Here is a 12,678-nt window from a genome sequence, read left to right on the forward strand (position 1 = left end):
AATGTTATATATAAAAAAAGAGGACATTGCGTTTTTTCACCAATTAAACTTTACTCTAACATACATATTTTAAAATATTGCCACACTTATTTCATTTACAGAAAAGGATTCATTAACCACCTACAACATTTAAGTAACACTGTATTTGGGACTAGTCCAATTCACTTAAAATCATATCCCCCATGGACTAAGCAACTGCCGTCTTCAACTATACTGACAATGACAATTAATGACAGTGTATATATCATGTTCTACAGTGTTTTATGTACACCATCCGTTACATATAAATCTGTGTCATTTATAACCTATACCGAGAGTTGCTTTCTAGATTAAACTAACCCAATGATACTAGATGAAATCATCTTTGGTTCCCTGATGTCAAGTGCTTATAAATCCAAAAGTTAATCTTTAAAGTGATCGGAAGTTTTTCTCCTTTCATCTTGTAGTTTCTCAAATGGTTCCTTTCCTCCCCTTGTTTCATCTATCCTCCCACCTCCTGAAAAGCAGTTAGCAGTCATATTATAAACAGTTGTTTTTATGTTTATAAGGAGATTACTAGTTAACAACAGATTTGCAAAAAATCCTTTTTTAAATCAAGGATCTCTTCTGGATTATGAAAAATCAACTCCTAATTATACCGTTTACTGTAGATGCTAATTTACTAAATTTTCTTAAAGCCTTTGACCAGGAAGGGCCACACCATGTACTTAAAGATGTCAAGTGTACTTCAGGTGTTAATTTCAGGTGGCTAATCGGAAATTAGACAGGCAAGGAATAAAGAAGAAAGGGGGCTGCAAATGGGAAGTGTGAAAATGCCCGGCACACTCCGGGTTCGTGTAAACGGTATGATCCAGAAAGGCTGATGGGACAAGGGGAGTGTCTGCCTTCCCCAGTACCACTGGATTCTAGATGCAGACCTACAACGAAAAACCCAGTCTAGATTCATCATATTATCTATACTTGGTTACTATAACCCACATAAATACCTGAGCATTTTTAAAAAGTATTAATTTTCTCCTAAAGCCAAAAACAAACAGGCCTAATTTAGCTACATCTCTATATTTTCCGCTGTACTCTTTTGTACCTTTAGAACTGCTTGAGAGAGACTTCAACAGGGAAACAGCTTCACAACAGTGAATAACAGAAATACAACCTGAACAGCATGCACACATTACAAGAGGTCTTAGGCATGAACAAAACATAAGGAACACTGGCCTAAGACACACTCTCTTTCAAAAACTGGCACACATGCGCATGCTCACACACACTTTACGATCTAATGACAGCTTAAATACGGGCACATGCACAGCCTGTGATTCGAGCTACTGCAACAGGGATTAGGTTAGCTGGAAAGGTTAGAGCTGCCAGAACCCAGCTCTCCAATGTCTCTCCCACAGTTCCCAAGTTAAAAGCACAGTCTTTGAGAGAGAGATGAGGCCTTTCCTCAATTATGGTCGTGGTACTGAGTAATAAACATGTGCATTCGTAACATGAAATGTTTAGTTTTTACCTTGTCCTCAATGAGTGAAAGAACTAAAAAGGGAATTATGTATAGACAGCTCACTTACTCGCAGGCATGAGTCCCATGCATGAGATGGCATTAAGACTTTATAATGAGTAGAAGGGAAAGAGATGGTATTTTCTGCTATTTCAGTAGGAGACAGCTTGTCTGGATAAATGTGAAGGCCATTCACACAACTATGACATGGCAGGGAAAGGAGGACTAAACTAAGCTTTTTTGTACAATGCAGCAAATTGATACTGTGTGTCATATTTTTCTTCCAAATATCTTTTCAATAAGAGTAACACCTTTCATTTAAACACACATTTACAGTTTACCACATGCTTTCACACAAACATCTTGTCTCACTTGAACCTCCCAACAATCCAATGAAATGCACAGGGAAAAGTTCTTTACATTCATTTTAAAGATGAAATAATTCAGGCATGAGACATCAGCTAACTGTCTAAAACCACAGGTAGCAAACAATGTAGACAAGTGTTTGCAGGGTAAGCATTAAAAGAGAGAAGCTTTCAGACAACAGAGCCGTGATCCCTGACGATCTAGAAACATAAATAAAATGGAAAAAAAATAATTCCACTCTTTACTTCATGTCTATACCTTAAAAAGTACCGTGTTTCCCCCAAAATAAGACCTAGCCAGACTATCAGCTTTAATGTGCCTTTTGGAGCAAAAATCAATATAAGACCCAGTCTAATATTATATAAGTAAAATATATATTATAGTTAAATAAGACCAGGTCTTATATTAATTTTTGCTCCAAAAGACGCATTAGAGCTGATTGTCCGGCTAGGTCTTATTTTGGGGGAAACACTGTAAATAAATGTATTCTTCTTATTTGGAAATCAACTGCCATCCAGACAGAAACTGCCATCATTTCTTTTGAACCTTAGGTGGGCTTGTTTCCTTGAGGCATGATACGCACCACTGTGCCAGGGGCAGGAGCTGCTTTGATTCCCCTAGGTGTAAGTCTGGCAATAAGAGAACATGTTAATGGCTCTCATCAGAGAGCCAATCAATGACAAAACTTGCACTGGAAACTAGGTCTCTTGATTTCTAGTTGTCAAATTACACATTGTAGAGGATAGGAGTCTTCCTCTCTTAGTATCCTTCTAAAGCAAGAAGTAAAAAATAAATCCCTTTGGTTTAAACATAAAGCACTACTATGACAAAATCCAGCTTCAGGGGATAATTCTGGCAATTAGCCAATTTCTGATCCCACAAAAATCAACAAACAGTACTGAGAACAGCAAACATCACAGAGGCCATGGACCCAAAAAGCTATATTAACTAATAAAGTGGATAGATTTTTTTTCTAAAGTGAGAGAATGACTAAAAATTCTTATTATTTTAATAAAAAAGTAGGCCTGGGCAAAAGACAACAATTTCATATGTTAAAAAAGCAAATAACTTTCATAATTCCAAACACATTTTCTGCTATGCCTGTTTCCACAATCCTGAAGAGAATGGGTAGCTGCAGATAACTTGAACATCTTTGAACTTCATCCTCACCTATGAGAATAATTATCCTTAATCTTACTACCTCACAAAGTCATGAGAAGGTGAGAATGCTTTGAAATTTATATACCGTATTTCACCGTGTATAGTGTACACTTTTTTGCCCAAATTTGTGATGGAAAAATAAGGATGCACATTATACATAGTAGTACTAATTCTGTATCTATATAAATGCTTGTAATTCTTTTATTTATGCTTATGAGCTAAAAGTGGAACTCTAGAAATCAACAATGATATCTATATGCAAAACAATACCCTGCAATACGATAATCAGTTTTGTTGAATTTAGGACGAACTTGCAACCACGAAGAGCTCTTGGCCTTCTATGATGTGTAAATATCGTAAATTTGTTACCAGTACATAAAATTTCTTGTACTTTGTATCTGTTCTTGTGTTTGTAATTATTTGTTACATAACATTTCTTGTATGATAATGTTAAAAAAATAAATGCTAAAATTCTTTTATAATACAAAAAAAAAGTACCTAAATGTAAACAAATAAAAATTTGAATTAAAAAATTAAAACGAAAAGATTTTTCCCCCTGAAAGTTTGGGCCGAAAAAGTGGGTGCGCATATACACGGGAGCAGATTATACATGGCAAAATACAGTAGTAACCAGGAAGCTGTCGAACTGACTTATTTCAAAAGTAAGAATTTTAACCCATCTAGCCACCATCAGATACAGATGAAGCTTAACGACCTTCATCAGGCTCAAAGCTGGAATGGCATCCACACTATCTCAAGTTTTAAGAAACTAAGCCAAGTGGCTCAGCCAACTAATAAAATAAATAATACAGTTCATTTTAAAAAGATTTCTTAGGAAAAAGGAAAAACAATTACGTTACCTGATCCAGAACCTGATGTTGTCATATCATAAATTAAATCTTTTAACGTAGTACCCTCAGAAATAAAAGGGCGATCTAATGAAGGATCTTCTTCATTTGGCACTCGATGATGAATGACAGTGCGGTTATGGCAGATGTAGACCATCAACATGAGTAAGATGCAGACGAAGCAGACTGGTCCAGCGATGACAGCTGCCAGTTCAACAGGACCAAGGCCAGGTGATGTCTTTCCTGAAAAAGGGCCTCCAGTGAAATAAACAACAACAGAAACACTGTAGGTGGCATTCATAATTTCCTAATCCTCCACATTTCCTGCAGTTGGCCCCTACCACCCTTAGTCCTGGAGCCTCATTACAGCAGCTCACAGGGCTCAAACCCAGAACAAGCGAATCACTCAGTCTTCTCGCACTGGCTCTCCTTTTATGATCACCAGCTGGGTCAGCACCCACTTTTTCTTCCTGTATTCTTCAGCCATCATCTAAATAACAAGGCCATTGACCACCAACATTCTAGAACCTCCCCGTTTATCACTCTCAGGTCACTAATAAAAGAAACAATAATCTGGAACAACTCTCATTAAAGTCTTATGTAGATTTTTTTTCTTTTAAGTATAGTTTTGGCTTGTGTTCTTATTACAGGCCAGTATATGCTCAGAGCGGAGCCAGGGGTGGTGGTGGTGGGTGGGGGAATGGTATAAAGACAGATGAGCAAAAGTAAAAAGAAAAATTGTATACAGCCTCACCTCCCCCAAACAACTCACATTTTAGTGTATGTATGTACGTATGTATGTATATATGTACTACATACCCACCAATTTTGTTCAGGCAATATATATCCTTTGTTTTTTTTAAATAGAGTGTATGTGTGTATACCTTCTAGTCTATTTTAACAATTTGGACTTTTAATTCAAGAGCATTTATTTTCTTATAATCTCTTTTAAATAATTAACGTTTTACACTGTTTCAGAAACACATTAATTATTTTGGCATTCATCCTGAGCCTTGTTGGTTCACTGCTCACCACCATTTTTTCCATATCACACCTTCCCCAGTCTTGAGATCTTTATTTGGAGTGATTTCTTATACAGAATCTTAATTCTAGTCATTTCTTTCAGGAAGAGTACATGTGTCCTCCTTATACACTGAATACTTAATTATCTAAAATGTGCATTGCCTTTATATATGAAAACTCTTGCCTTATCGAAGGGATTTTAGATGTTCCTTTGCCTTTGGTATTTAAAAAAAAGCAAAAAATCTAAGCTTTTCCCCTGTTATAGTGAACCAGTGTTCACTATAATGCATGTACAATTGTTTTTCTTTATTCTTGAAATTGATATCTTTTTCATCATATGAACTTGCATAAGTATTTTTTCATTGATTTTGCACAGTATTCTCTCTTCTGTCTGCTCTTATGTCTTTTTCTGGAATTTTTATATTAAGTATATTGGATCACCTAGATCTGTCCTCTTTTATCTCTTAATTTGCTCACCAACTGTCTTTTTCTCTGAAGTGTAACAAGCTTGTCTTGCCTTAAGCTTGTCTCACACTTGATTATAAAATTACAGTATCCAGTCTGCTGTTCACTTTCAGTATTCCATTTTAAAAAATATAATTCATCAATTAGGCTTTGCATCTGAAAGTGATCTTGAACAACTGTGAAATGTTCTCATTTCATCTGAACAACTGAAAATAGACCTTGGAATGTCTGAAAGTTTTTCCCTATCATGTGCTAAATCTGTTTCAAAGGATGCATCTACTTTGATTTACCCAGTTCAGTTTATTTCTTTTGAACCACTAAATCTTTTCATTTAGTCTTTTTTTTTTTTTTTTTTAACTGTTTGCGTATCAGGATCTGGGAATACAGGATTTATGTATGTTTAGCCTTAAAAATAAAATGAATCCTTCACAAGGTTTTGTGAGTTTCCACTCAGATATTTCAAGCCCAAACAATGGAAATGGGAAATTCTGGAATTATCATTTTGTCCCTATTGGAATTTCACATGACTACATAAAAATCAGAAAAATTCAGAGTGCCAGAGCCTGGCCACGGGAGCTTCCCTATGTGCTGCGACCCAGTTCTGCTTTGCTGCCACCACTAGCACTAGGCGGAGGCCTGCCTCCTCCAGTCACTGGGAGGAACGGCCCTCTCGCCGAGCTGCAGCAATGCTTCCTACTGTAATGAGCATGGTGCCCGGACCAACTCTGCGTGGAAAGTGAGCGCTGGGGTCTGCCCCAGTACGGAAACCACGCGCTTCCTAAAGGAGAACTGAGTTTGCACCTGTAGCCTAACCCCAGCTCCTCAGCATAAGGTATTGGGGTTTTGCAAGAGGTCCTTTCACTTTTTTTCTGATGGTTAGTCGATTCTTCACTCATCTGCACAAAAACCGCGGAAGATCCTACAAGTTTAGGCACGGGGTGGCATTCTTCCATTAATTCTCTGAGCTTCAATACAGGCTCCCCCGTTTCTGTGTTCCTTGATTATTATAGGAAAAATCTGGAACTTGAGGAAAGTGATAGAGAAGTTAAATACATGTGCTCGGACTGACATCTTAAACCAGAACCTTGAAATTAATCTAATCCTAAGAGTTTATCCTTGAAATTCCTGGCTCTGTCAGGGCACTTTAAAACGTAAACTACGGTGAAGGATTAAAAACCTAGAAACCACATATAATAATTTAAACATAAAGATCGCAAGGCACGGGGAAATCACAAAAGAAAGGCACCTGGACTATTCAGCAGTGCTCGTGCCCCCATTGCTGACGGCCGTAAGACTGCACTTCACACAGGGAGATGACATTTCCTCTGAGGACGAAGTACTGACACTTGAGGACACACTGCTGCAGTGGGCTTTGTCAGAATTCACTTTCAAGAGGCTACCCTTTCAGCACAACAGACCTCAGAGAACGTCTATCGTGGAATCACAGTCTCAAACAACACACACCCAGCAGTCAGGATCTTGGCTACTCTTACGATTCTACAACCACGGACAAGTTCCTTCTTGCTCTAAAGTGAACAAGCTACGGTAGATGATTTCTAAGATCCCTTCCACTTCTAAAATCATAGTCTAAGAGCTTTGGTTATATTATCAAGAAAAAAAAGTCTTATATAACAACTTACCAACCGTTGGGAGTTCTATTTTATTGCAGTGGTCCTGATTGCAGCAATATGTTGTAGTAACGGAGCCAGTTTTTGAAGACGGTGCACATACAAATGGCCGGTCTCGAGGAATTAGGTCGATTTCAGCTATACACATGCTATTATGTATAATTTTGTCTGTGGTCTCCGTGACAGAGACAAAGCACAGCCCATCTGTGACACAAGTAAAATTGTCTTTTGTGCAAAGGTGGCAGAAACACTGTAATGCTGGTAAAAGAGAATAAGATTTTATTAGAAAAATTTCTCAAAGTTAACAATTTGATATTATCCCATATTCACTATAAGAATACATTCCTCATCTTATTATAATGTCTTCTGTTCAAAAAACAACACTCTTTGTTCCTCTTAGAAGTTATAAATCCTGTTGAGAAGCATACGTAGGAGCCAAATATGAAATTTGAACACAGGTTTTTTTCTACAACTTTTATGCTTCCAAGTACAGAAAAATTGTTCTGTGTAATTTCATCCAGGTAAGGCAAGCATTTGCCCTCCCATTTGAAGCAAAGTACACTTAAGTTTTTAATGGTTATACTCATTCTTCTTAGCCCCAAACTATGCACTCAATACTCTCCCAGGGGGGAGCAATGTGTGAAAATACTACTACCTTCCACTGTAGGTTGTAAATGTCATTTGGGCGGATTTATGGTAATGGAATAACGGAAATAGATTTGTATTAAGCCACTTTTTCTCTTGTACAAACCCTGAGAAAGACATTTAACTTCCAGCTAGGATTAGGGTACTTTCTCAGGAAGCGAAGGAAACTGTAGCAGTAACAATACATATATGCTCCAACCACACAGACAAGCTGGCTACAGAAATGACTGGAGAAACACCAGCTCCCATGCCCACTTGTATCTACTTGATCTCTATGGGTCAACTCACAGAATGATTCCTTTAGGGTAGTCATCTCCTAATTACTGCCAACATCTTACCGTACACACATAAACGCACCTTCCAGCAGGCCCTCCAAGGAGGTTCATTGCTCCCCAGAGCACACTGCTTACCAGACTTGCTACTTTTGTTTTTCTCTCCCCTATGAAACTCTAAGCTCCTTGAGGGCAGAGGCCCACATTAATCATTTCTGTAAATCCACATTTAGCACTAAGTCTGGTATATAACAGCATTCAAAAAATATTCGATGATTGAATGACACTATATGATCTCATGAAACTGCAAAGCACATTTATTTCCTTAAGTCCAATCAAACTTTCCAATTACTCACTGGCAATGTTTTCTAAGCGTTAGCTTTTTTTAATCAGTTACTCTATCAAAAACTTAGAATAAAAAGATTAATAACGCATGGTCTTAGTCCTTGAAGAGCTCCAACGGCTAGAGAAGGAGAACATCATCACAAGACAATGTGGTAATCGCTATACATAAAAAATACTGCCAGGACTACCCCTAAGATCTTCACAACGCCTTTAGAGTACATGAAGGAACAGTGACACACTTAGTCTCACAATTACAACGTTCACTTTTGGGTTCCAGCTTACCACTCACATTCCCAATGCTATCTGGGGCCACATACGTCTCACCCTTATGATAATCATGATTTTCATAACCTTGGTCTTTACACAAACTATCTCTGCCTAGTTTAAACCCACCCTCTCATCCTTTAAGACACTATTCAAACAAGATCTTTTCCATGATGTGCTTGCTCTAAACCTCTGCCCTACCCTTAAGATAACTGGGCAGCTCCTTTCAATTATGTTCCCATAGCCCTCTTAGCGTAACTTTAGGATAGCACAAATCAATCTATTTATAGTTTGCTGTTAAAGTGTCTCTCATTACATTAAGAAGGGCCAAGTTTCTTCCTTTCTTTCTTTTTATGTTTTGCTTTCCCATCTTTGAATCCTGGACTCCTAGATAATGATCAGAAAAATATTTGCTAAAGCAGTGTTTCCCAGACAGGAAGTCACAAATACGACGGGAGAAGAAGGGGAGTCTAAAAATTGAGTACAAACATTTTAAAAAATATTTCCATTTAAAAGACAATCTAAAATAAATGATAAACATTCTGGATCATGAGTAACCACCATCTAAACAAGTACTGTCAGTAGGCTTTCACTGCTGCTTCACTGTGTTAAGATCTTCTTATTCAAGCAAAGGTTGCACAGCGATTGTAACTGAAAGGGTGAAAAAATACAGGGAACTTGAATCATCAGAGCATTTGGAGATATTGGCATGGTATATGCAAAAGCCAACAGCTAACAGCCAATACCATATATGTGCTACAAGTATTACGTGGGTCCTATCTTTGTATCGTAATTTGCAAAAGTTTATTAGCAGTAAATGTAGTTGTAAGTATGCAGTGACATTTTTTCCTTTCTCACTCCCGCATTAACTGGTTTAGAGAACCATTTAATAAAGATTTCACTATTGTCATAATATTAACCTCATCTTCAAGTGAACATGACAGCAGGCATCTCATTACACTAGTATTTGCAGAATGCTTGCTTGCTGGCAAGTGTTTTGCTTAGGTATCAGTTCTGATTATCTTAAACTTACAAAGCCTTGAAATCACTGATACCACCTTGCACAACATAACTTACGTGAATGGGCACTGGCAGCTTTTAGTGTCACTGAAGTTAAAATACAGAAACAGACTTAAAATGGAATCAGACCTAAGGCTATTTTTTTCTACTGTGAAACCTAAACATTATCTGTCATACTGAGTAATTGTGTTAATTTGAATTTTGTTGGTTTTGTAGTTGTCTTTGTATTTAATTTGCAGACTTGGTTTATAGTTATAAATGAGCCAAAAACATAAAGGTTTTATATCTAGTTTCATGTATATACAATTTAAGTAACATTCTGATAAATAAATTCTGTGCTTTTCCTTTCAAAGGGGTCATTATATTATGGCATGATGGTAGGTTCCCTGGGTATAGGCTCCTAAGGAGGGATTCTGAACCAGGAATCCGTAGACTGGCTACAAAGGGACATGAATCTCATCAAACTGTCGGCCGGATATTGTGTGGATTTGCATTTTCACCAAGAAGGTTTATAGCTTCTTTGAGAAAGTCAGTACCAAAGGGCTTCTTTTAACAAATCTTTCAATAAGAACGGGGTACTTGACAAATATAAACATATATAATGCAAAGCTTAACCAGTTAAGGGTTTATTTCTTGGGGGAATTTTAAAATTCTATATGACCACCCTAAATCGAGTCTTGATTGCATACAAGATTGATGTTAAATGTATATGGTATAGAAATATTGTGTAGGGAAAAAACAGAACAGGAATTTTGAAATTCTCAATGAATTCATGAGCTTTCCTTCCCATTAAAAAATTCACAATTATTTTATTAACAGATCTGACTACTAGCTAACTCCCGTTTATTAAAGTGTTTTGTTTTGTTTTTTAAATGCATGTACAGGGCAAAACTTCTACCTAAAAGAGGTATACAATGATGTCTTCTTCCTACTCCAGAGCCCAAGTACCATTCCCTATTCTGTTGCATTTTAATACCAGCCCATTAATCTGTCATCTAATTCTGCAATTTTCCATTGAGCTTCTCTATATAACAGGTACTATACGGGCTGTGGAGTGTAGAACCGAGTAAGACAAGGCATCTGGACTTAAGCAGCGCACTAGGGTGGAGGGGTAAGGCAGTAAACAAACATCAGTAAGATCCAGGGTCCTGAGGACAATGACCCACCAAAGCAGAAGATATAAAAAAGCTTCACAAGACATTCAAGTCAGAAGTTGAAAAATATGTACATTTGCTAGAGAGAGAAGATGAGAAAACTATCCTGACAGTGTTTGCTCAGTAGCAGGATTTCATCCTTGGTGGCTAGCCTTCCAAGTGTTAACAAGACCAGCAAGTTGAAAGAACGACTTAATTGCTAAATAACCACAATGGTTTCATTTCATCAGCAAAATGCACGTCTACCTTCCTGATCTATTCCATCACCTCACTGAGATGGCCAAATGAGATACTGTATAGTAACACATTTTTAAACCACTAATATAAATTATGTGAACATACGAAATTATCACATATAATAAACAGCATTGTTCAAAACATGGTTTTGATTTACAGGCCACCAAAGAAACACCTCTTCCCAAAAGTAGTGCCGGAAATTCCACTGTAGCATCCTAGACCAACTGAACCACATGAAACCTTGAAGATCTAGTTCTAACTCAGTTCCATCATTTTATTAATGAAGAGACCAAAACTTAAGAGTACCAAAACGATTAACAATAATATTCTACCCAGGATGCAGGTGGATGTGAATCCCCACTATCTGATCATCAAAACACAAATAAAATACATGTGGCTGTTTTCTGTACAGGTACCCACATGCTAGCTCGGGCTTTTCAAGTCTTCCAGGTGGTGCAGGGGTACAGGTCTGGATCCCTCGAGTTTGACTCTTCCGCTTGATAGCAGAGATAAGAACCAAACTCCCTGTTTAGTACCTTTCTCCTTCCTTGGCCACCTTTTGTTTCTGTACCCCAATCTATCAGTAGCCACAGCTTCTTCAATTCTAACATGCATACTTTCCCACACGTTAACATTTTTTTAAATCTGCATACACTTCAAAAATCAAGGTCAAAACAAAACTCCAGCTTCAGGACAGAAAAGGACTAAATCACACAATTTTCAAAGTTTGAAGATGCTGGTGTGATGTGAAGACTGTCAGAAACCAAACATCTAGCTGCCGGAGGAAGTGAGAAGAGTAAAGAGAAACAGCAGGACCCGGGCGGGGGCTGTCATCTTCACAGTGTCCCACGTTGAGATTCTGGCTCTTGGTCCCAAATACAAAGGAAATCTCCATCGTTGCCTATTTCAGGCTGTCTGGAGATCACACATCAAAACACTTACTACTCCCTAATGCCAGGGCTACCAAGAATTGAGGCACAAGCCCATATACGGGGCTGGACTAATGGAGAGGTAGTGAGCCTGTGAACAGTACATGGAACAGACATTTCTATGAGCCTCGTTCATTAGATAAAAATTAGCACCAGAAACCTTGTCTTCCCAGGGCAGAGGGACAGTGTCTGTATAACTCATTCTGTTTCTGCACACATTTCAATACTCTTTCCTTTTCAACTCGTCTTAGCTAGTCTTCTATCACCCATCACACCCATCAAGAACTTAACTGAAACACTTCATTTAAATTCACTAGTGATGCCCTTCTGTTGAATGGAATGTTCTTTTCTAAACTTTTTCAGAATGAGACACGACATATCTTTCCTTAGTAGCTTACATTATACTACACTTCCCTAACTTACACCCCTCAGTTCCTTTGCTACATCTCAAATCTACATCCCAACTTTCCAGCTTTGCATTTGTGCTAACTTGTATTTTAACTGCCTTCCTTGAAACATTCTGCTCGACTTGCCTTTTAGTGCAAAGTCAACATTTTCAAAACCAAATACAGTTATCATTCCTCTAATAGTGATACCTGTACTTAAAAAAAAAAAAAAAGCCCCCGACAGGGCTCCTAGGTTCGCTCTTGCTGAGACAGCTCAGCAGTGAAAAAGGAAGAGGGCAGTGAAGGTTTCTCTCAGCAGCGACTACATTCCAGTCTTTTCACCACTGACTTTGCTGGTGATGACACTTCTTTCCCTTACTGGTCCACTATAGCACAATTATACTTGACTACACAGTGAGAGTAATTCCAAATACTCC

The 12,678-nt window shown here is 37.8% G+C and overlaps 1 protein-coding gene across 2 annotated transcripts in view; it reads right to left on the minus strand.

The window, feature by feature from the left end:
* TGFBR1 (transforming growth factor beta receptor 1) overlaps positions 1 to 12,678 on the minus strand; it is a 49,556-nt gene that overhangs the window by 16,758 nt on the left and 20,120 nt on the right. The window contains exons 2-3 of one of the 2 annotated variants that reach the window (XM_019729217.3): positions 7,002 to 7,247; positions 3,886 to 4,116 (exon numbers count right to left, since the gene is read on the minus strand). In XM_019729217.3, coding sequence (XP_019584776.1) covers positions 3,886 to 4,116; positions 7,002 to 7,247 — 477 coding nt within the window. Of the gene's footprint in view, positions 1 to 3,885; positions 4,129 to 7,001; positions 7,248 to 12,678 lie in introns of both variants that reach the window. The other variant, XM_019729216.3, reaches the window with a different exon arrangement.

The sequence above is a fragment of the Rhinolophus sinicus genome, chromosome 16 (genome assembly GCF_057876585.1).
Source record: "Rhinolophus sinicus isolate RSI-liver-muscle chromosome 16, RSI-T2T, whole genome shotgun sequence".
Taxonomy (NCBI): domain Eukaryota; kingdom Metazoa; phylum Chordata; class Mammalia; order Chiroptera; family Rhinolophidae; genus Rhinolophus; species Rhinolophus sinicus.